Source organism: Oreochromis aureus, linkage group 16 (genome assembly GCF_013358895.1).
Source record: "Oreochromis aureus strain Israel breed Guangdong linkage group 16, ZZ_aureus, whole genome shotgun sequence".
NCBI classification, from domain to species: Eukaryota; Metazoa; Chordata; class Actinopteri; order Cichliformes; family Cichlidae; genus Oreochromis; species Oreochromis aureus.
Genome location: NC_052957.1, coordinates 17,233,150 through 17,258,783, shown reverse-complemented (window position 1 = coordinate 17,258,783; position 25,634 = coordinate 17,233,150). Strand labels below are relative to the sequence as shown.

The 25,634-nt window shown below is 38.5% G+C and overlaps 2 protein-coding genes across 5 annotated transcripts in view; one reads left to right on the top strand and one right to left on the bottom strand.

The window, feature by feature from the left end:
• The window catches only part of prkra (protein kinase, interferon-inducible double stranded RNA dependent activator), a 30,765-nt gene extending 13,538 nt beyond the window's left edge, over window positions 1-17,227 (top strand). For both annotated transcript variants that reach the window (XM_039600430.1, XM_031743328.2), the window contains exon 8: window positions 16,437-17,227. In XM_039600430.1, coding sequence (XP_039456364.1) covers window positions 16,437-16,588 — 152 coding nt within the window. In that variant the 3' untranslated portion in view covers window positions 16,589-17,227. The remainder of the gene's footprint in view (window positions 1-16,436) is intronic.
• A 3,172-nt stretch (window positions 17,228-20,399) lies between these two features.
• The window catches only part of osbpl6 (oxysterol binding protein-like 6), a 43,209-nt gene continuing 37,974 nt past the window's right edge, over window positions 20,400-25,634 (bottom strand). For all 3 annotated transcript variants that reach the window (XM_031743342.2, XM_039600423.1, XM_039600422.1), the window contains 2 exons: window positions 25,347-25,469; window positions 20,400-23,161 (listed from right to left, as the gene is read on the bottom strand). In XM_031743342.2, coding sequence (XP_031599202.2) covers window positions 23,050-23,161; window positions 25,347-25,469 — 235 coding nt within the window. In that variant the 3' untranslated portion in view covers window positions 20,400-23,049. The remainder of the gene's footprint in view (window positions 23,162-25,346; window positions 25,470-25,634) is intronic.

Here is a 25,634-nt window from a genome sequence, read left to right as displayed (position 1 = left end):
AGTTGGCCGGCCATGTGTGGAAGTAGAGGCGGCGTAATCTTTTTGTCTTGGTTGCCGTAATCTTGGATACATGTTGGCGTTTGTATACAATGACTCTGAGAAGGTTTCCAAATGTTTCTGTAGTGAACGTTTGAAGGCTGCAAACACAAAGGCTGCGAAGAAACGAACTGAAAATTGCTGTTTCTCACCCCTATTTAAGGAAAATCTTCAAAGGATTAAAGACCCTTAAGGTGTCCTTGTGACATCATCACTCCTAAGCCAATCAGATTGTCACATGGAATGTGGAATGGGATGTATTTTTTAAACCATTTTCAAATTTAACTTAATATTTCTTAAGTGACCTGTTTAGTTGATTAAGAAATTTATTGCCACAAACGTCCCTAATGTTAAATAAGAGATAACAGAAAAAAAAAAGACAGTTTTTTCCTATGTAATAATTTTTTATAATTATCCTATTTTTTATAAAAGGAACATTAATTAAACAATATGTATTTAATTAAAAGCTCTCTGTTCATCTAAAGGGTATAACAAACAGGGTGAGCTTTCTGCTCATAAATGAAATGCCCAAAATAAATGTTTTTCTCTGCAATAACAAACTGTGTAAACAGTCTTTGTATCAAAATAAGTTTAACGCTTGTGAGATGTCATTAGAGATGTAAATATTACTGCAGATGTTACTGTCAAAGTTACTGTGACTCAGACATAGAAAAATTAGATTTTTATTTCCCTCACCTACTTTATTTTAAAGTATTTTATAGCATATAACACCTTTGAAAATATGCTTTGGTTCACATTTAACTCCAGAAAATTATAAATCAAAATATGGATATTACCTGTCCACAGATTCATGGTGATGTAACTGCTCTTTTAACTGTTTGGGGTCTTTGCTTTGTTTGGTGTTTGTAGAAATGGTTTACATGAGCTTTTAGCTGAGATTCAGAGGTTTCTGTGGACGCTACTCATGTCGCCACTTATATTTCTGACCTCGTGTTATAGCTGATTAAACGTGATCTCCTCCCTTTTTTGCCCCCATTTTTGATAGTGTTGGTGCAAATGATCAGGCATGACATTCTCATAATAAATCAGAGAAGATGCTGCAAATAATGATTTCTGCATTTGTGTGATTGAAATTAATTGAAAATGTGTGTGAAATGACACCATTTTAAAGATTTAGCCTAAATAATTTTTGGCGTGAATGGGCCTAAACATGATGACCAATGTTCCTCTAAGCTGCGCGCGTGCGCAATTGCGCACTGCTGGCACGGTCTCTGCGCAAGACAGAAAATCTCGTTGCGCACAAAAAAAATTAACCTGAATTGAAATTAAAATTAAAACTTTAACAATTCTGTTTTGCAGTGTTAGTCAGTAAGTGACTGGCTGCTCCTGTATGGGATTAGAACGATGCCACCTTATCCTATAGTCCAGCCAATAATACGATTCACATTCGTATATACGCAGCCAATCAACGTCGTTGACAGGCTATGACAGCGTCCTTATGTGCCGACACGGTGTTTTAGCTAGCAAAGCGGCGTGGCTGATGTGCAGTGAAGCCACATTAATGACAACGTGTACAACCATTGGAGATGTGAGCAGGACAGACGGAACAATTGACGGAAAAAGTGTGGACTTTATACCAATTTTTAAATTGTGTTGATAGGCCACGTAAAACCAGAGTTATGATAAAAATATATGCAATGTTTGGTTTTCTTCCTGAATACTGTCGTTATTTATATTTACTGCGGAAGAAGCGGTAAAAGCGGCGTTTATAAGGAAAACGCTCGAAAGCACTCTCCGCCTGTGAGCAAAAACAAAACCAAAAAACCCCCCGCCCTTTCCTATTGGTCGAAAAAAGTACCGTGTCAACAAATCAAAAAATGATATGGCAACGTGGCATCTAGTTGTTAAGAAACGGGGGGAAGTTTTAGGAGTGACGGCGGTGCTTTGATATGTGAGAGATTTGAGACGTTTAGCGCAAATCTTGTGTAGTTAGTGTGTAGTGTAGTCAGTAGTTTTGTTGGTGTGTCAGAACAATGAGGCGGCTGCTGAATGTTACAGGTGTTACAGGAATGATACATCTCCTGTTGTCAGGCCTGCAGGTATCAGGCTGTTGTTCTCCTTTATCTCATAGTGGACAGAAATTAGTTTTTGGAGTCGCACAAATAATTTGTGTGGCATCAGATTTGATGCAGAACAGCTGATTGTTCTGTAAATAGTTTGAAATGTTTATTTAAAAACGCCTTGGCTGCATTAAAAAAAAAAAAAAATAGCTGCAAAAACTTTGTTTGCCAAACTGAGTTACTTTTTGAAGTAGTAACTATATAATTAATTGCCCAGCATTGGTCATTATATACTGTATTTGGCAGACAGAGAGTTACAGGACTCTCTCCCAGACCACAGACTCATAATACAAGTCAGAGCTTTATGAAAAAAAGAAAGAAAGTTGTGTTTTCAAAATTGGAGTTAAAGTTATTTTTACTTCCAATAGTGTTAACATACTACACAGGTCATGAACAAGATTTTTTAAATTTTCATTGTAAGTGGGCTAAAGCAGTTAATTGAAAGTAGTCTAACATAAATGTAAATGCTGTAATTTGATTATTTTAATAAACCATGTAACTTGGATGGATTAGATGCTGGCGTGACCACAGTGCACACGTCTGATGTCGCTCACAGTGGTCCAAGGGATCGCTCAGGGAGTTTGTGTGTTCGCTCAGACACATGAAAAATTAGAGGGAACATTGATGATGACCTGACTAGTGACACCGTATCACCTGTGACACACACGCACGCACGTATGACTTTGCCAGTTTCAGCTGAAACAATTTCAGTGTTTCAAAGCATGTTCCAGGGTTTTTAGTTCACCATTCATGAGGTTTCAAGAAGAAAATAAAAGACAGATCTGAAAGTGTTTTGGAGAAATTCTGTAAAGATTAGATGACAAATACTCAAAGGATAAATTTAATTGGTTTATTATTTTGTTCGATAAGTTGAAAAAAAGTTAAACAAGCAAGTCAATAAAGAAACAAGGTAAAACGAGGTAACAACAAAGTTAAACAAGTAAATAATGAAACAAGTTAAAACGAAGTAAGAGCAAAAAAGTTAACAAGTAAATAATGAAACAAGTTAAAACGAAGTAAGAGCAAAAAAGTTAACAAGTAAATAATGAAACAAGTTAAAACGAAGTAAGAGCAAAAAAGTTAACAAGTAAATAATGAAACAAGGTAAAATGAAGTAACAACAAAAAAGTTAACAAGTAAATAAAGAAACAAGGTAGAGGAGAGAAAACCCCAACAATCCCCTCTGAGCAAGCACTAGGCGACAGTGGGGAGGAAAAACTGCCTTTTAACGGGCAGAAACCTCCGGCAGAACCAGGCTCAGGAGGGGGCAGTCAACTGCCGGGACTGGTTGGGGGGCTGAACAGAGGTGGAGCAAGATGAGGCTACATCAGTTGAAGAAGCAGTAGCGTCCCTCCTCTGGAACAAGCGGAAGAATTTTTTCTTCTTTTTCATGGACTTTTCCACGAGCGCCTTTTTCTCCAGGATGAGGGTTCTCAGCTCATCGATTGTTTCTGCGTTTTGCTTCTCAAGGTTCCTGCATCTTTGCTCCACCTGTTCTAATGTTGCTTGTTTTTTTCTTCAAGCTTGTCTTTGAGGTCTTTGGATGTTGCCTCCTGTGTTATCTTTGCCTTGTGCAGGTCTGCATTTCTCAGTTGATCTTCTTTGTGCATGTCTTCTAGCTGCTCATTTCTTTTCTGGATGTCTTGGAGCGTACACTGCAGGTCTTCATGCATTTTGTCTTGTTTTTGCTTTTGCGCCTGCATTTCTGTGTTTTCCCGCTTCAAGTTGTTGAATTCCAACAATATCCCCTTAATGAGCTCTGAGTTGTTTTTCGCCATTTGTTCGATCCTTTTCTGCATCTGTGAGCATCGTTTTCCAGTGTTTCCTTTTCTCCTCCAGCTCACTTGTTTTGACCTTCAATTCATTACAGAATTCTTGCATTTTTTGAGTTTTACTCTCAAAGTCCTTGATGATGCACTTTTCTTCTGTCAGTCTTTCTTGCTGTTGCTCTTTCTCTTGAAGGAGGTCTTTATTTTGGCGCAGTGTTTGATCCAACCTTACTTTCACCATTCTGTAATTTTCCTGCATGCATTGGAGTTCACGCTGCATGTCTTTATGCTTTGTGTCCTGGTCTTCCTTCTGTTGGAAGATTTCTTTATTTTTTCTTCAGCTTCATCAAGCTTTCTTTGGAGCAGCTGATTCCTTTGGTCCATGTATTGGAGATCCCACTCCATCTTATCAATCGTCGCTTTCTTGTCTTGAAACTGCTCAGACATTTCTTTAAGTTCAGCGCTCTTCTGCTTGTTTTCTTTGATCAAGAATACAATCTGCTCTCTGGCTTGACCAAACTTGATCCCCAGCCCTCATTAATAATGTTGATGTCGGGCTGGCGCTGTAGTGTTTCTTCCAGGTGTTTATTTTGTGCTTCCATTTGTAAGCACTTCTTCTCCAGGTGAAGCTTTTCTTTTTCAATTTGTTGAATTTTGTTCTGGAGATGGTTGTTTTCATTCCTACTCTCCTGTAATGCCCTTTGGATGGAACAGAGGCCATTTGGAGAAATTGGCCGGCCATGTGTGGAAGGAGAGGCGGCGTAATCTTTTTGTCTTGGTTGCCGTAATCTTGGATACATGTTGGCGTTTGTATACAATGACTCTGAGAAGGTTTCCAAATGTTTCTGTAGTGAACGTTTGAAGGCTGCAAACACAAAGGCTGCGAAGAAACAACTGAAACAATTGCTGTTTCTCACCCCTATTTAAGGAAAATCTTCAAAGGATTAAAGATCCTTAAGGTGTCCTTGTGACATCATCACTCCTAAGCCAATCAGATTGTCACATGGAATGTGGAATGGGGATGTATTTTTTTAAACCATTTTCAAATTTAACTTAATATTTCTTAAGTGACCTGTTTAGTTGATTAAGAAATTTATTGCCACAAACGTCCCTAATGTTAAATAAGAGATAACAGAAAAAAAAAAAGACAGTTTTTTCCTATGTAATAATTTTTTATAATTATCCTATTTTTATAAAAGGAACATTAATTAAACAATATGTATTTAATTAAAAAGCTCTCTGTTCATCTAAAGGGTATAACAAAAAGGGTGAGCTTTCTGCTCGCAAATGAAATGCCCAAAATAAATGTTTTTCTCTGCAATAACAAACTGTGTAAACAGTCTTTGTATCAAAATAAAGCGAACGCTTGTGAGATGTCATTAGAGATGTAAATATTACTGCAGATGTTACTGTCAAAGTTACTGTGACTCAGACATAGAAAAATTAGATTTTTTATTTCCCTCACCTACTTTATTTTAAAGTATTTTATAGCATATAACACCTTTGAAAATATGCTTTGGTTCACATTTAACTCCAGAAAATTATAAATCAAAATATGGATATTACCTGTCCACAGATTCATGGTGATGTAACTGCTCTTTTAACTGTTTGGGGTCTTTGCTTTGTTTGGTGTTTGTAGAAATGGTTTACATGAGCTTTTAGCTGAGATTCAGAGGTTTCTGTGGACGCTACTCATGTCGGCACTTATATTTCTGACCTCGTGTTATAGCTGATTAAACGTGATCTCCTCCCTTTTGCCCCCATTTTTGATAGTGTTGGTGCAAATGATCAGGCATGACATTCTCATAATAAATCAGAGAAGATGCTGCAAATAATGATTTCTGCATTTGTGTGATTGAAATTAATTGAAAATGTGTGTGAAATGACACCATTTTAAAGATTTAGCCTAAATAATTTTGGCGTGAATGAGCCTAAACATGATGACCAATGTTCCCTCTAAGCTGCGCACGTGCGCAATTGCGCACTGCTGGCACGGTCTCTGCAAGACAGAAAATCTGCGTTGCGCACAAAAAAAAATTAACCTGAATTGAAATTAAAATTAAAACTTTAACAATTCTGTTTTGCAGTGTTAGTCAGTAAGTGACTGGCTGCTCCTGTATGGGATTAGAACGATGCCACCTTATCCTATAGTCCAGCCAATAATACGATTCACATTCAGTATATACGCAGCCAATCAACGTCGTTGACAGGCTATGACAGCGTCCTTATGTGCCGACACCGGTGTTTTAGCTAGCAAAGCGGCGTGGCTGATGTGCAGTGAAGCCACGTTAATGACAACGTGTACAACCATTGGAGATGTGAGCAGGACAGACGGAACAATTGACGGAAAAAGTGTGGACTTTATACCAATTTTTAAATTGTGTTGATAGGCCACGTAAAACCAGAGTTATGATAAAAATATATGCAATGTTTGGTTTTCTTCCTGAATACTGTCGTTATTTATATTTACTGCGGGAAGAAACGGTAAAAACGGCGTTTTATAAGGAAAACGCTCGAAAGCGCTCTCCGCCTGTGAGCAAAAACAAAACCAAAAAACCCCCCGCCCTTTCCTATTGGTCGAAAAAAGTACCGTGTCAACAAATCAAAAAATGATATGGCAACGTGGCATCTAGTTGTTAAGAAACGGGGGGAAGTTTTAGGAGTGACGGCGGTGCTTTGATATGTGAGAGATTTGAGACGTTTAGCGCAAATCTTGTGTAGTTAGTGTGTAGTTAGTGTGTAGTGTAGTCAGTAGTTTTGTTGGTGTGTCAGAACAATGAGGCGGCTGCTGAATGTTACAGGTGTTACAGGAATGATACATCTCCTGTTGTCAGGCCTGCAGGTATCAGGCTGTTGTTCTCCTTTATCTCATAGTGGACAGAAATTAGTTTTTGGAGTCGCACAAATAATTTGTGTGGCATCAGATTTGATGCAGAACAGCTGATTGTTCTGTAAATAGTTTGAAATGTTTATTTAAAAACGCCTTGGCTGCATTTAAAAAAAAAAAAATAGCTGCAAAAAACTTTGTTTGCCAAACTGAGTTACTTTTTTGAAGTAGTAACTATATAATTAATTGCCCAACATTGGTCATTATATACTGTATTTGGCAGACAGAGAGTTACAGGACTCTCTCCCAGACCACAGACTCATAATACAAGTCAGAGCTTTATGAAAAAAAGAAAGAAAGTTGTGTTTTCAAAATTGGAGTTAAAGTTATTTTTACTTCCAATAGTGTTAACATACTACACAGGTCATGAACAAGATTTTTTAAATTTTCATTGTAAGTGGGCTAAAGCAGTTAATTGAAAGTAGTCTAACATAAATGTAAATGCTGTAATTTGATTATTTTAATAAACCATGTAACTTGGATGGATTAGATGCTGGCGTGACCACAGTGCACACGTCTGATGTCGCTCACAGTGGTCCAAGGGATCGCTCAGGGAGTTTGTGTGTTCGCTCAGACACATGAAAAATTAGAGGAACATTGATGATGACCTGACTAGTGACACCGTATCACCTGTGACACACACGCGCGCACGTATGACTTTGCCAGTTTCAGCTGAAACAATTTCAGTGTTTCAAAGCATGTTCCAGGGTTTTAGTTCACCATTCATGAGGTTTCAAGAAGAAAATAAAAGACAGATCTGAAAGTGTTTTGGAGAAATTCTGTAAAGATTAGATGACAAATACTCAAAGGATAAATTTAATTGGTTTATTATTTTGTTCGATAAGTTGAAAAAAAGTTAAACAAGCAAGTCAATAAAGAAACAAGGTAAAACGAGGTAACAACAAAGTTAAACAAGTAAATAATGAAACAAGTTAAAAGCGAAGTAAGAGCAAAAAAGTTAACAAGTAAATAATGAAACAAGTTAAAAGAAGTAAGAGCAAAAAAAAAAAGTTAACAAGTAAATAATGAAACAAGTTAAAACGAAGTAAGAGCAAAAAAGTTAACAAGTAAATAATGAAACAAGGTAAAATGAAGTAACAACAAAAAGTTAACAAGTAAATAAAGAAACAAGGTAGAGAGGAGAAAACCCCAACAATCCCCTCTGAGCAAGCACTAGGCGACAGTGGGAGGAAAAACTGCCTTTAACGGGCAGAAACCTCCGGCAGAACCAGGCTCAGGAGGGGCAGTCAACTGCCGGGACTGGTTTGGGGGGGCTGAACAGAGGTGGAGCAAGATGAGGCTACATCAGTTGAAGAAGCAGTAGCGTCCCTCCTCTGGAACAAGCGGAAGAATTTTTCTTCTTTTTCATGGACTTTTCCACAGCGCCTTTTTCTCCAGGATGAGGGTTCTCAGCTCATCGATTGTTTCTGCGTTTTGCTTCTCAAGGTTCCTGCATCTTTGCTCCACCTGTTCTAATGTTGCTTGTTTTCTTCAAGCTTGTCTTTGAGGTCTTTGGATGTTGCCTCCTGTGTTATCTTTGCCTTGTGCAGGTCTGCATTTCTCAGTTGATCTTCTTTGTGCATGTCTTCTAGCTGCTCATTTCTTTTCTGGATGTCTTGGAGCGTACACTGCAGGTCTTCATGCATTTTGTCTTGTTTTTGCTTTTGCGCCTGCATTTCTGTGTGTTTTCCGCTTCAAGTTGTTGAATTCCAACAATATCCCCTTAATGAGCTCTGAGTTGTTTTTCGCCATTTGTTCGATCCTTTTCTGCATCTGTGAGCATCGTTTTCCAGTGTTTCCTTTTCTCCCTCCAGCTCACTTGTTTTGACCTTCAATTCATTACAGAATTCTTGCATTTTTGAGTTTTACTCTCAAAGTCCTTGATGATGCACTTTTCTTCTGTCAGTCTTTCTTGCTGTTGCTCTTTCTCTTGAAGGAGGTCTTTATTTTGGCGCAGTGTTTGATCCAACCTTACTTTCACCATTCTGTAATTTTCCTGCATGCATTGGAGTTCACGCTGCATGTCTTTATGCTTTGTGTCCTGGTCTTCCTTCTGTTGGAAGATTTTTCTTTTTTTTTCTTCAGCTTCATCAAGCTTTCTTTGGAGCAGCTGATTCCTTTGGTCCATGTATTGGAGATCCCACTCCATCTTATCAATCGTCGCTTTCTTGTCTTGAAACTGCTCAGACATTTCTTTAAGTTCAGCGCTCTTCTGCTTGTTTTCTTTGATCAAGAATACAATCTGCTCTCTGGCTTGACCAAACTTGATCCCCCAGCCCTCATTAATAATGTTGATGTCGGGCTGGCGCTGTAGTGTTTCTTCCAGGTGTTTATTTTGTGCTTCCATTTGTAAGCACTTCTTCTCCAGGTGAAGCTTTTCTTTTTCAATTTGTTGAATTTTGTTCTGGAGATGGTTGTTTTCATTCCTACTCTCCTGTAATGCCCTTTGGATGGAACAGAGGCCATTTGGAGAAATTGGCCGCCATGTGTGGAAGTAGAGGCGGCGTAATCTTTTTGTCTTGGTTGCCGTAATCTTGGATACATGTTGGCGTTTGTATACAATGACTCTGAGAAGGTTTCCAAATGTTTCTGTAGTGAACGTTTGAAGGCTGCAAACACAAAGGCTGCGAAGAAACAACTGAAACAATTGCTGTTTCTCACCCCTATTTAAGGAAAATCTTCAAAGGATTAAAGATCCTTAAGGTGTCCTTGTGACATCATCACTCCTAAGCCAATCAGATTGTCACATGGAATGTGGAATGGGGATGTATTTTTTTAAACCATTTTCAAATTTAACTTAATATTTCTTAAGTGACCTGTTTAGTTGATTAAGAAATTTATTGCCACAAACGTCCCTAATGTTAAATAAGAGATAACAGGAAAAAAAAGACAGTTTTTTCCTATGTAATAGAGCTATAATACATTTTTTTATAATTATCCTATTTTTTATAAAAGGGAACATTAATTAAAGAATATGTATTTAATTAAAAAGCTCTCTGGTCATCTAAAGGGTATAACAAACAGGGTGAGCTTTCTGCTCGCAAATGAAATGCCCAAAATAAATGTTTTCTCTGTAATAACAAACTGTGTAAACAGTCTTTGTATCAAAATAAAGTTTAACGCTTGTGAGATGTCATTAGAGATGTAAATATTACTGCAGATGTTACTGTCAAAGTTACTGTGACTCAGACATAGAAAAATTAGATTTTTTTATTTCCCTCACCTACTTTATTTTAAAGTATTTTATAGCATATAACACCTTTGAAAATATGCTTCGGTTCACATTTAACTCCAGAAAATCATAAATCAAAATATGGATATTACCTGTCCACAGATTCATGGTGATGTAACTGCTCTTTTAACTGTTTGGGTCTTTGCTTTGTTTGGTGTTTGTAGAAATGGTTTACATGAGCTTTTAGCTGAGATTCAGAGGTTTCTGTGGACGCTACTCATGTCGCCACTTATATTTCTGACCTCGTGTTATAGCTGATTAAACGTGATCTCCTCCCTTTTGCCCCATTTTTTTTGATAGTGTTGGTGCAAATGATCAGGCATGACATTCTCATAATAAATCAGAGAAGATGCTGCAAATAATGATTTCTGCATTTGTGTGATTGAAATTAATTGAAAATGTGTGTGAAATGACACCATTTTAAAGATTTAGCCTAAATAATTTTGGCGTGAATGAGCCTAAACATGATGACCAATGTTCCCTCTAAGCTGCTGCGACGCGGCGCAATTGCGCACTGCTGGCACGGTCTCTCGCAAGACAGAAAATCTGCGTTGCGCACAAAAAAAATTAACCTGAATTGAAATTAAAATTAAAACTTTAACAATTCTGTTTTGCAGTGTTAGTCAGTAAGTGACTGGCTGCTCCTGTATGGGATTAGAACGATGCCACCTTATCCTATAGTCCAGCCAATAATACGATTCACATTCGTATATACGCAGCCAATCAACGTCGTTGACAGGCTATGACAGCGTCCTTATGTGCCGACACCGGTGTTTTAGCTAGCAAAGCGGCGTGGCTGATGTGCAGTGAAGCCACATTAATGACAACGTGTACAACCATTGGAGATGTGAGCAGGACAGACGGAACAATTGACGGAAAAAGTGTGGACTTTATACCAATTTTTAAATTGTGTTGATAGGCCACGTAAAACCAGAGTTATGATAAAAATATATGCAATGTTTGGTTTTCTTCCTGAATACTGTCGTTATTTATATTTACTGCGGGAAGAAGCGGTAAAACGGGCGTTTATAAGGAAAACGCTCGAAAGCACTCTCCGCCTGTGAGCAAAAACAAAACCAAAAACCCCCGCCCTTTCCTATTGGTCGAAAAAAGTACCGTGTCAACAAATCAAAAATGATATGGCAACGTGGCATCTAGTTGTTAAGAAACGGGGAAGTTTTAGGAGTGACGGCGGTGCTTTGATATGTGAGAGATTTGAGACGTTTAGCGCCAAATCTTGTGTAGTTAGTGTGTAGTTAGTGTGTAGTGTAGTCAGTAGTTTTGTTGGTGTGTCAGAACAATGAGGCGGCTGCTGAATGTTACAGGTGTTACAGGAATGATACATCTCCTGTTGTCAGGCCTGCAGGTATCAGGCTGTTGTTCTCCTTTATCTCATAGTGGACAGAAATTAGTTTTGGAGTCGCACAAATAATTTGTGTGGCATCAGATTTGATGCAGAACAGCTGATTGTTCTGTAAATAGTTTGAAATGTTTATTTAAAAACGCCTTGGCTGCATTTAAAAAAAAAAAATAGCTGCAAAAACTTTGTTTGCCAAACTGAGTTACTTTTTGAAGTAGTAACTATATAATTAATTGCCCAGCATTGGTCATTATATACTGTATTTGGCAGACAGAGAGTTACAGGACTCTCTCCCAGACCACAGACTCATAATACAAGTCAGAGCTTTATGAAAAAAGAAAGAAAGTTGTGTTTTCAAAATTGGAGTTAAAGTTATTTTACTTCCAATAGTGTTAACATACTACACAGGTCATGAACAAGATTTTTAAATTTTCATTGTAAGTGGGCTAAAGCAGTTAATTGAAAGTAGTCTAACATAAATGTAAATGCTGTAATTTGATTATTTTAATAAACCATGTAACTTGGATGGATTAGATGCTGGCGTGACCACAGTGCACACGTCTGATGTCGCTCACAGTGGTCCAAGGGATCGCTCAGGGAGTTTGTGTGTTCGCTCAGACACATGAAAAATTAGAGGGAACATTGATGATGACCTGACTAGTGACACCGTATCACCTGTGACACACACGCACGCACGTATGACTTTGCCAGTTTCAGCTGAAACAATTTCAGTGTTTCAAAGCATGTTCCAGGGTTTTTAGTTCACCATTCATGAGGTTTCAAGAAGAAAATAAAAGACAGATCTGAAAGTGTTTTGGAGAAATTCTGTAAAGATTAGATGACAAATACTCAAAGGATAAATTTAATTGGTTTATTATTTTGTTCGATAAGTTGAAAAAAAAAAGTTAAACAAGCAAGTCAATAAAGAAACAAGGTAAAACGAGGTAACAACAAAGTTAAACAAGTAAATAATGAAACAAGTTAAAAGCAGTAAGAGCAAAAAGTTAACAAGTAAATAATGAAACAAGTTAAAACGAAGTAAGAGCAAAAAAGTTAACAAGTAAATAATGAAACAAGGTAAAATGAAGTAACAACAAAAAAGTTAACAAGTAAATAAAGAAACAAGGTAGAGGAGAGAAAACCCCAACAATCCCCTCTGAGCAAGCACTAGGCGACAGTGGGGAGGAAAAACTGCCTTTTAACGGGCAGAAACCTCCGGCAGAACCAGGCTCAGGAGGGGGCAGTCAACTGCCGGGACTGGTTGGGGGGCTGAACAGAGGTGGAGCAAGATGAGGCTACATCAGTTGAAGAAGCAGTAGCGTCCCTCCTCTGGAACAAGCGGAAGAATTTTTTCTTCTTTTTCATGGACTTTTCCACGAGCGCCTTTTTCTCCAGGATGAGGGTTCTCAGCTCATCGATTGTTTCTGCGTTTTGCTTCTCAAGGTTCCTGCATCTTTGCTCCACCTGTTCTAATGTTGCTTGTTTTTCTTCAAGCTTGTCTTTGAGTTCTTTGGATGTTGCCTCCTGTGTTATCTTTGCCTTGTGCAGGTCTGCATTTCTCAGTTGATCTTCTTTGTGCATGTCTTCTAGCTGCTCATTTCTTTTCTGGATGTCTTGGAGCGTACACTGCAGGTCTTCATGCATTTTGTCTTGTTTTTGCTTTTGCGCCTGCATTTCTGTGTTTTCCCGCTTCAAGTTGTTGAATTCCAACAATATCCCCTTAATGAGCTCTGAGTTGTTTTTCGCCATTTGTTCGATCCTTTTCTGCATCTGTGAGCATCGTTTTTCCAGTGTTTCCTTTTCTCCCTCCAGCTCACTTGTTTTGACCTTCAATTCATTACAGAATTCTTGCATTTTTTGAGTTTTACTCTCAAAGTCCTTGATGATGCACTTTTCTTCTGTCAGTCTTTCTTGCTGTTGCTCTTTCTCTTGAAGGAGGCCTTTATTTTGGCGCAGTGTTTGATCCAACTTTACTTTCACCATTCTGTAATTTTCCTGCATGCATTGGAGTTCACGCTGCATGTCTTTATGCTTTGTGTCCTGGTCTTCCTTCTGTTGGAAGATTTCTTTATTTTTTTCTTCAGCTTCATCAAGCTTTCTTTGGAGCAGCTGATTCCTTTGGTCCATGTATTGGAGATCCCACTCCATCTTATCAATCGTCGCTTTCTTGTCTTGAAACTGCTCAGACATTTCTTTAAGTTCAGCGCTCTTCTGCTTGTTTTCTTTGATCAAGAATACAATCTGCTCTCTGGCTTGACCAAACTTGATCCCCCAGCCCTCATTAATAATGTTGATGTCGGGCTGGCGCTGTAGTGTTTCTTCCAGGTGTTTATTTTGTGCTTCCATTTGTAAGCACTTCTTCTCCAGGTGAAGCTTTTCTTTTTCAATTTGTTGAATTTTGTTCTGGAGATGGTTGTTTTCATTCCTACTCTCCTGTAATGCCCTTTGGATGGAACAGAGGCCATTTGGAGAAATTGGCCGGCCATGTGTGGAAGTAGAGGCGGCGTAATCTTTTTGTCTTGGTTGCCGTAATCTTGGATACATGTTGGCGTTTGTATACATGACTCTGAGAGGTTTCCAAATGTTTCTGTAGTGAACGTTTGAAGGCTGCAAACACAAAGGCTGCGAAGAAACAACTGAAACAATTGCTGTTTCTCACCCCTATTTAAGGAAAATCTTCAAAGGATTAAAGATCCTTAAGGTGTCCTTGTGACATCATCACTCCTAAGCCAATCAGATTGTCACATGGAATGTGGAATGGGGATGTATTTTTTTAAACCATTTTCAAATTTAACTTAATATTTCTTAAGTGACCTGTTTAGTTGATTAAGAAATTTATTGCCACAAACGTCCCTAATGTTAAATAAGAGATAACAGGAAAAAAAAGACAGTTTTTTCCTATGTAATAGAGCTATAATACATTTTTTTATAATTATCCTATTTTTTATAAAAGGGAACATTAATTAAAGAATATGTATTTAATTAAAAAGCTCTCTGGTCATCTAAAGGGTATAACAAACAGGGTGAGCTTTCTGCTCGCAAATGAAATGCCCAAAATAAATGTTTTTCTCTGCAATAACAAACTGTGTAAACAGTCTTTGTATCAAAATAAAGCGAACGCTTGTGAGATGTCATTAGAGATGTAAATATTACTGCAGATGTTACTGTCAAAGTTACTGTGACTCAGACATAGAAAAATTAGATTTTTTATTTCCCTCACCTACTTTATTTTAAAGTATTTTATAGCATATAACACCTTTGAAAATATGCTTCGGTTCACATTTAACTCCAGAAAATCATAAATCAAAATATGGATATTACCTGTCCACAGATTCATGGTGATGTAACTGCTCTTTTAACTGTTTGGGGTCTTTGCTTTGTTTGGTGTTTGTAGAAATGGTTTACATGAGCTTTTAGCTGAGATTCAGAGGTTTCTGTGGACGCTACTCATGTCGGCACTTATATTTCTGACCTCGTGTTATAATCAATTAAACGTGATCTCCTCCCTTTTGCCCCCATTTTTCTGGGTGTGTAGGTGCTTAACTAGTTAAAAAAAAAAACATCTGTCTCCTATTTTTTTGTGTCACATAGGAAAGAAGCATCAATATCTGATGTGAAGACTTAGTAATTTGGCCTTGCTGTGTATTATTGTGGTGTTTGGTGCAGTTTTCTTGTTTTGTGGGGTTGTTGTTTTTTTTCAAGTGGAGATAAATATCTCTAACAAGTTGATTTTTTCACATTTGCAAATCTTAATTTTTAAGAGAAATGTGTTTTTTGAGTTTGTACACTATATGCATATAAGGCAACTATTTCCTTTTTCAATATTTGTCTTTGGTGCATTTTTCTCTGTTTTAACAAAAGGGGAACAAAGGACATTTAAGTCGACCTAAGATGATTTGTTTTAATTTTTACATGGTCTTACTGAGGGGATGCAAAGTGAAACATGCTTTTGTTTTTGGTAATGTGCTGGAAGAGCTTGAAAATGGACCTTGAAAGTGCTTAAATATGCCTCAATTCATAACACATTTTTAGACCACCTGTTGTGAAAACAGGAAAACACAAATATTTTAGAAATTTGTCAAAAACGTCTTTAAAACAGAAACTAAGGTTTTGGATTTTTTTTTTTTAAACAGCCAAATTTTACACCGGACTTCTGTGACCCATCAGAAGTTAATGAACCACAACATTTGACCGCTAAAACACATTTACCTGTTCAGAATTACGATTAAATAACTGTAATTTGGCATCTTATTTTTTTTTAAGTGCTTTACTATGGGTTTTTTTTTTTTTTATAGTAAAACAATGAATTTTAAATTAATGAATAACAACAATAATCATGATGAATATTATCATTAATTATTATTATTATCATCATATAATTTAACATATGAACCTTACACTGGGTTGTATTTTCAAACAGTAATGAATGTATTATCAGTCTCCTGTGAGCAAACATTTGGTGACAGTGCTGAGGAAGAACTCCCTTTTAACAAGAAGAGACCTCCTGCAGAAGCATGCTCAGGGAGTGGCTGCTATCTGACATGACAGGGTGGGGGGTGGGGGGGAAAGAGAAGAGGAAATAGGAGCATAGAGAACAAGAAAGTAAACAAAAGGCCAAAAATAGTGCACACATCCTCTGTGTCTACCAAGATTGCTGATTGTGACTGAACCTACCTGGTAAAATGCCTGTAGAGTCGTAAAACAGTTCATCTACTAATCTGAAGGTTGGTAGTTCGATCCAGCCTGCATGCCAAAGTATGCTTTAGCAAGATACTGAAGCCCAGGTTGCTCTCCAATGCATTTGTTGGCATGTGAATGTTAGAAAGCACTAAGGCGTGAAAAAAGTGCTTGTATAAATGTGTGCGAATGGGTGAACGAGGCCTGTTGTAGTGCTTTTAGTGCTCAAGTAGAGTTCCTACGTTCAGAAAAAGAGAAACAAGGGTTACTCCCAGTAGGAGTCCAAAGGGGGAAGAGTTAAATTCAATTCTGTAGTATAATGGAAACCATTATCCAGAGCTTGTGGCTGTAAAATATGTGTTGCGAGATGTTAACTATGTTAACTCTTTTGCAGATGAGCTCACAGTGAACGGGCAGTATCAGTGCCTGGCAGAGCTGTCCACCACCCCTGTCACCGTGTGCCACGGCACAGGCATTTCCTGTAGCAACGCCCACAACGACGCAGCCCACAGCGCACTACAGTACATCAAGGCCTCTATCAAATAAACAACGGCGCTGCCAGCAGTCGCTCCACCCACAGTGTCACATACATCAGCTGATGCCCATTCTGCGATTGCCCGGGTATATTTTTGTAATCATGCACATGGCAAAGTAGACTCAACTGCGCAGTAACCTGAAAAAGCATCAGCTTTATTTTTCACCTCTATTTATACTCGCGAGCAAACTGTAAAAGAATCGAGCGGAAGTGTGGCTGTTTGTATGTTTTTACTTTAAATGTCCAAAGTATGTGATGAAAAGTGGAAGAATATTACAAACTATTTTCTTTGTATCTTTTTACACACAGTGTGAGTGCAGTCAGTGGTTTGAATGTCTAGTTTTTCAATACATTTTGTCTACTGTGACATATGGACAGAAAGACAGGCCATGTTTTTATTTCTTATTAGTATTTATTTTGTCCTACTTCCACTCATCCATCGCTCTTTATCAGTTTGACTCGGAATAGAAAAGATGATTGCTGGTCTGTTGCAGTGTGCCTCTGTATAGCTGTAGAAGTAAAACCTGCTCTATATTTAATAGATTTACTGACCGGTGTTCTCTGCTGTATGAACTTACTGTTGGTAGAGAAAAATGGCAGCAAAAACAAGTGTTCAGATCCAGTAAATAAATGAAATGACATTAAATAAATCTTAATGAGTGTTGGTGTGTGTTAATGGCCGTGCAATAGAGCCTACTGAGAGAATAAATTGCTGTGGCGCCTTCAGGAGCCGGCTGCTGTGTTATTGATTGAAATGCCTTTCGTGGGAGATGACCGCTGGACAGCCATTCATTCATCAGCCAGCACGCTTTGCAGTATTGGTACAAAGCTAATTACATCAGAGTGAATTCATGGGTGCTTTCTACTTAATTTGTGTTGTTTTATAACAAAAAAGTGGCCCAAAGAAAGGTCAAATACAGTAATTTATTTATTTGAATTCGTTCTTGTACTCTAAAGAGTGATATTTGCACTCACTGGCCACTCTATTAGGTACATCTTGCCAGAGACCCATCTCTCCCTGTGACTGGCATCAGCTGCTTTCATAGAAGAAAAAAAGACAACAGTGAAAGTTAAACCTGAAAGCAATGAGTAAAACTACACTATTCTCCATATGCATTCAACAGACACTTTATTAGGTACACCTTGCTGGTACTGGGTTGGAACCCTTTTTGTCTTCACAAACATCCTAATTGATTCATAGATTCAACAAGGTGCCTCACAGATTTTATTTTATAGTGACATGACAGCATCTCACAGGCCCTGCAGATTTGTTGGACACACATCCAGGATGTGAATCTTCTGTTGGACCACATCCCAAAGATGCTCTATTAGATTGTCGTCTACTGTAAATACAGTAAAATAATTGTCATGACACATCCTGCTGGAAGCAACCATCAGAAGATGGGTGCATTATGGGTCATACAGGGATGCACGTGGTTGGCAAAAATACTCAGGTAGGCTGTGGCATTAAGTGGTACTAAGGTGTCCAAAGTGTGCCAAGAAAGTATCTCACACATCATTACACCACCACCACCCTCAACCTGTGATACAAGATAAAATGAAGCCATGTATCTGTGTTATGTGAAATTCTGACCCTACCATCTGAATGTTGCACCAGAAATTGAAACCCATCAGACCAAGTGACAGTTTTTTAATCTTCCATCATTGAACTCTGGTAACACATGTGAATTGCAGTCTCAAGATCCTGTCAGGAGTTCTACAAGGTGTGGTCTTCTGCTGGTGCAGCCTTTAATGTGTTGTGTGTTCAGAGATGCTCCCCTGCATACGTTGGCAGTTGTTATTTGAGTTACTGTTGCTTTCCTGTCAGCTTGAAGTAATCTGGTCACTCTCTCGTCTGGCAACAAGGCATTTTCTCCCACAGAAGTGCCAGTCACTGGATATTTTCACCTTTCAAACCATTCTGTTGTTTGGGTAAATCCCAATAGATCAGCACTTTCTGAAGTTGCCAGACCAGCCTGTCATACATATTCAAAGTCACTTAAATCCATTCTGTTGCTCTGGTTGAACTTCAGCAGGTCAACTTGATCATGTCTATATGTCTAAATGTACTAAGTCACTGCCGTGTGATTGGATGATTTGATATTTGTGTTACTGTGCAGATAAACAGGAGCACCTAGCAAAGAAGTCCTTATACTTGGGTTCTCTGTTGCTTGTGTGTTTTTTTTTCAGCAACTTACAGTTTTTCTCAGTTGCTTTGGTGCATTTCTCACAACAGAATTAAACTTTGCACAATAGTTAGTTCAACCTCCACAACATGTAGTCGTTTTGGCACAACCTTGTGGGCAAATGCCTTTGGACATGAAGCAGTTGAGTAAGTACAAATATCTAAAGAATGGTCACTTTTGACTTGCTATTCATCACTATCTCCTTGCTTTTATCATGAATGTCACAATTATTTATACTTGTACCGGCTGAATAGTCATTGTCCATACAACTAATAGTCTTCATTTCATTGCTTGTGTCAGTGCACTCACAATTGTTGAACATCTTGTCAAACAATTTGTACACCCATTTTGAAAACCCTATTTTTAAGGAGTTCCCATGAAAATCTCCATAAATTACTTTTCTCAGGTGAACCTTATGTCACACTAATGAAAATTGGTGTGTGTTACTCTTACTTGCAACCAATGAAAAGCCTCTTCTACCCAGTCATAGGTGAATCGCGTTACAGTATCCCCTACTCTACAAGTATATATATAATGTAAACCAACAGACAGGATTGGCATGAGGTGCATACTGAATCTACAAAAGCTTGTGATGACATCACAGCAGAGTCCTGCAGAGGGTGGATTCGCCACTCCAGGAGATACTTTCCTCGCTGCATTGCGAGGGATAACATCTGTTGTGATGTAGATGAAAATATGTGGCCAGACAGACAGGAACGTCTGGATGTGCCAGAATGATTTACTGTACTGTTACATGTGCTGTTTATTGTTCACATTAGTGCACAGCTCTACCAAATGGGTGATTTTATGTTTACATGTATTCTACAGTGAACAAGTGACTGTAGCATATTTTTCTTTTGCACAATTCTGTAGGATTACAAACACTTCTACACAATGGAAATGTGAAACGTACGTATTCAGTGTCTCAGTTACTCCCAAGACTCCCATAACATCTACAGTGACTTCACTGCACATTTCAGATGGCTGTACAGGTAGGCCATAGTGCTGTCGTCAGCATTTTCAGGTGTCACCAATTGTTTTTGCAATGGGAAACACTGAAATTATAAACTGTCATAGTGGAAACATGACAATGCCATTTGACTATCTTGTTCATACAGATGGTGTCAAGACTTTTCATTTTGATGGCACTGGCAGTTTCATTGACATGGATACTTGCTTTTGCGGTATGGATAATCAATTCTGTGCATGTGACGTGCTTTTGCAGGCTATCCACTAGGTTTTGCAGTTTGCACTAATTGTTTTGGGAAATGCACTAACTGCTGTGCAAATGTTGATGGTGTTCTGAGAAACGCACCAAAGCGACTGAGAAAAACTGTAAAACATAGGTACTAGCCTTAAAAAAAAGTGGATATCACTACTGTGTCATATGTGTTTCTATGCTTACCAAGGTGCGTTGTGGGAGCTCCAATTTCTGTTATTAAAGAAAACAATGTGTTCGAATCTGTGGTATAAGATCTAAACCAGGGGTGTCAAACATAAGGCCTGGGAGCCAGAATGGGACCACTGGACAGCTTATGAAAGTTTGAAGGAAGAGTTTCCCCCTAATAAACATAAATATCAGAGTACAAGAACACTTACCTTTTTAAAAAACACATAAACCACAGAACTTCATCCCTTGAGTTTTGCAGTTTTATTAGAACAAGCACTATGTAGCAGCAGTGTACAGTGTTCATGGAAAGATATGTACTTTGTTAAAATTGCACTTTAGAAGGTACCCATCAGGAAATAGATTTGATCCAAACTGAGCTGACATAGTGCTTCATGATACATGTCAGTCGACAAAAAAAAAGTGTCCAATTCAGAAACCAGAAACCTTTTTTTTGTAAGGCATCTGCAACATTCATTGGCAAGCTCTAGACATGCAGGTAGAAAATGGATGAAGAAAGCTGGAGGATTTTCTCTTTTTTTTCTCCACTACATTCTGACTCTATGATACCAAACACTACACAAAGCACTGGCCCTACCTCCACAGCTACTGATGTAGGAGGGAAAAGAAATCAGCTGCTGCAGTAGTGTCCCCCACTTTTTTTTTTTTTTTGTAATTTTTAATGTGCTGCATTTATTGTGATCACCAAAAATGAATCAGTTACATGTTGGGGTAGCAGAGCAGTGCAGAACATCTTTAGACACTGCAAGCGTTTTACAGACAGTTAAAACTTTTCTACTCCTCTAATGTCAAAGAAATTCCCCTTAAGTATTCCGTCCTCGGCTAAATGCTCAGTGTACTTAATCATCTGTAGGCAGGTGGACTATGGAGAATGTGCGGAGTTTGACTTGTGAATGGCATACCTTCTTCTTGGCTCGGGTATTCTCATCTGTTGTGTGTTTGTGAGGCATTGATAAATGCATTAAGGCACAGCAAGTGAAACGGACGCTGCTGAGTTGTAGCATTAAGTTTGTGATCAGGGAAAAATAGAACTATATCCACACGTATCTTGTTGTTTTTTATCTTTTAAAGTACATGGATGCAAAGCAGTTCTAACTTTTTGGTTTGTTAATCTACGGTGTGATCAGTGCACACATGATGGATTTGCCTTAAACAGTTTTCGCTCTCCATATTTATATTCACCTTTCCCCTCCTTCAGTGTCCTCGCCCTGCAAGTGTGAACAAAGTGATTCAGCTTTAACAACTATTTGCATGTGTTCGGGTTGATTTTAAAGGCGCCCCCTTTATTTTTTTCTTTAGCTGTAAAACAAAAAAAGAGGATACTAGGCAAGATTTTAAAGCTAAACTTCAATCTGGTGCTTTGAAGAAGCAGTAAATTCTCTGGGGAATCAGACACATTGAGACGTTTTAATGTTTTTACAGTATCCATCTGAAAAGCTGGCTTCTTTCATTTTTACAGGACGACCTGTAGGTGTCTCTGGTGTTTCATAATGAACTACGACTGCAATCGGTATGGTGATCATGGCGAGATTAAATCATTCCTTAATCAATTAATAATAAGATACATTATCCATGGTTTGAGTAATATATCAAGAAAAATACCAAACATCTGCTGGTAACAGATTTATAAATGAATACAGTTAGTACTTTTTTTTGCTGTATATCTTTGTAAATGATTTTTTTTTTGGTTGTTAATCAGAATAAAGATGATTTAAAAAAAATCTCTTTGGGTTTTTGTAAACTGTAACGAGACTCTGATGGAAAATTACTCATTTATTCATTCAAAATAATTACATCTTCAAGCTGCGGCTGTTTTATGGAAATATGTGACTCTGCTATTCACGTTTCGTTATTAAATGAAGTACTGCAAAAATCCCAAGGATCTGAGAGAACGCCTGTACAACCTGTACAAATCTTTTCTTATACTCGTGACTCAGACGTGTAAGCGCCCATTATTTGAATGAAACCCTCACATTCGGGAACAGAGTGGAGAGAGTTATGTATGCATTTATGTAACTGTGTGATTCAGACGAGTTGGTTTCATGTAACAATGGTTATTATTAGACACTGGGGCTGCTGAGGTGAAGATCGTCCTTCCATTTGCACTGTGTCACGACAGATCAGTCCACAGGGCCGAAACGCCTCGCGTTTAAATCACACCTCACCTCCCAGCACATGTTCAGCTCGGTTACTCATTAAAACGGCGTTTGTAGAGCCCCGTACTTCCTCCACGGCGGTCGAGATTAATTTCAAATGAGTTGTTTCCCAGGAGAGAGTGCTGCCATCCGACAGAGTCGACAGTATTAAAAGGCAAAAATAAATAAAATCTGCCAATTCACATAATTCTCTTTCACTAAATTCTGAGTCCAAGATATTTTTTATAAAAATACCTCTTTTTTTTTTCTACAATAACTGATGATATAGTAAATACGGCTTTGTACCAGTGAAAGCTGCTCTCTAAACATGCAATGTTATCATAGGTAATCTGTAGGTAATCAAAATGTCTACTTCATAGACTAGTCTACCCAAACTGCTGTTGGAAATTAAATGGCTTCAACTAAAAGGCGCCTAATTGTGTGACTTGTACAGGTGTCTTTTTAAGGCAAGGACATACTGGGAAGTCAACAGAGCTGAGGAAACATCTACATAGGCGCGGTGAGACCCAGCTTCAACAAGCACAATGAAGGTGATCCTACAGTATGTTTCCATGGATGGGTGACCCTCCACGGGGTCGCTGGGCGTCGGGCCTTCCCTCAGCTCAGCTGTCATTCGTATCCATGCACAAAGATGTTTCATCATCGGCGTGTTTCTCTTAACGCCTTATTGTGCGTAGCTAACAGCCTCCTCGTCTGTGATGATGGAAACACAGATCCATGTGCTACCACAGAGTCACTGTAGATTCCATGTTAATGAAGCCGGGGTTTTTGCGGAGCTCCCAGTACGTGTTGTTGGAGACCCATCTCTCCCTGTGATTGGCATCAACCACTTTCCTGGAAGGACAAAGACAAAAGTGGAAGTTGTAAACCTAAAAGCAATGGGGAGAAATACACTATTCCCTACATACACTCAGCAGACACTTTATTAGATACACGACCCTCTAATACTGGGTTGGATCCTCTTTTGCCTTCAGAACTGGCTGAAATCTTCATAGCACAGATTCAACACGGTGCTGAAAACATTCCTCAAGATTTTGGTTCATATTAACACGACAGCATTGCACAGTTGCAACATCCATGTTGACAATCTCCACCTAAGAATTTCCACCACATCCTAAAGGTGCTCTTCTGGATTGAGATGTGGTGACTGTCTGTGTTGTGTTGTAATCTAGTTTAGTAATCAAAGATGATTAATGATCTATCATTAATCAATGTGGCCTAATTTTCACTCAAAATGACTGGAGGCGGATGAGGAAAAAGCACTTCGACTCACCAGCTGCACATTAAAATAAAAACAGCCAATCACATGGATGCAACTTCTGCATTTAAGCATGTAGACATGATCAAGATAGCCTGCCGAAGTTCAAACTGAGCATCAGGATAGAGAAGAAATTATTTAGGTGACCTTGAACATAGTTGTTGGTGTCTCTATATGCACAACAGATTGTTTCTTGAAGCAGCAGAAAACCACAGCGGCAGAAGACCACAGAAGGTACTACGGCTGTCAGCTACCAAAAGTCTACATCTGTACAATCAGAACATTGAAAATGTTGGCCAGACTAATTTGTCTCGATTTCTGCTGTGACACTCAAATACCAGGGTCAAAATTTGCCATAAACAACATAAAAGCAAGGCTCTATCCTGCCTTGCATCAGTAGTTCAGGCTGGTGGTGTAATATTGTGGGGGCTATTTTCTCGATAAAATTTGGGCCCCCTTAGAACCAGCTGAACATCATGTAAAAACTACAACCTACCTGAGTATTGTTACTTACCATGTCCATCCCTTTATGACCACAGTGTACCCATCTTTTGATGGTTGCTTGCAGCAGGATAACACACCATGTCACGAAGCTCAAATCATCTCAAACTGCTTTACTGAACTCGACAGCGAGTTCACTGTAAATGGGCTCCACAGCCACCAGGCCTCATTCCAACAGAGCACCTTTGGGATGCAGTGAAATTGGAACTATCATATCAATATGGACCAAAATCTCCGAGGAAGGCAGTTTTGAAGGAAAAAGACGGTCCAACCTGGTACGAGTAAAGTGTATCTGTTCACCAGGAGATTTACAGACCAGACTAATTTGAATTTAAGTGTTGTCGTGTTCACATTTTTGTAGTTGTAGGACCCATTTTATAATACGATGTCAGTTAAAGTAAGAATGATAATACATTATAATAAACATACATAATTTTTTAAAACAATGCATTTTAACTCAGATTTTCATGTTCATCTATAAATCTCCCTACAGAGAGCAAATCATGCTTCATTTGATTATTTGCAAAGAATGTGAATAATGTTAATGTTGAGTTTTCCATGCAAACGTCGAGCTGCTAAACATCCTAAAAATGGGACTTCAAACTACATGGAAAAATGCTGACACAGCCGCAGTCAGATCCTCTCTTACAAAGCAATAAATATTGATCAAATTATTGCAATAGAGAAGCAAATGAATGCTTCTGTACAACATTTGATTGTTCTACTGTACTTGGTTACAAAATGTTCTCACATGTAATCGCATGGTAACACAATGCAACGCGATTACAACACAACACAGACAAAGACTAGTATTTGTGGACTGCCCATAACTACGTGGTTATCTACACTCCGGTTCTTTCTCATCTTGTGTAACACGGCTTCCCTCCACTTCTGATGTCAGCAATTACTGCCTAATAATGTAATGTGTCTGGCTTAATGTTTTGATCAGCTACCTCAGGAGAATAAGACAAGATCTTGCTAGTGAGCAAGAGCTCCCCAAATCAAATCAGCCTCATAGCAGCTTCTCCTCTTTTTACTCGTATTCTTCCAAAATATGAGATCTTTTTCATTCTAATGTATTTAATCAGTCCAGATATTTTCCTCATTTCAACACTGAGATGTGTGCAGTAGGCTGTCTGAATGGAGCCAATCAAAGCCAATGAAAGACAAAACTGAACATGAAACGAAATAAAAAAAACAAAGCGATGCATTCTACAAGGTGAATAATGCACATCTGGTTGCTGCTTTGTGGATCCTTACTTAAAGAAACGTGGCTCGTGTTTGATGTTGTTCTCCTCGTTCCACTTCCTCCTGGCCCTCTGCATGTCCTCAATACGCTGCTTCTCTGATGACGCCATTTCCAAGTTACCTTCTTCCAGATACCTAAATGAAAGGATGAGAATTTGTAAACATGATGAGGAAAACACTATTACCAGCAGAGTGACTTCAATGAAATTGCAGCCAGATCAGAAGAAATCAGTCACACTTTTTTCCTCAGTTGCTGCAAAAATATGCAGCGTTAGCAGCTCGTAGTGCCAGGTGCAGATG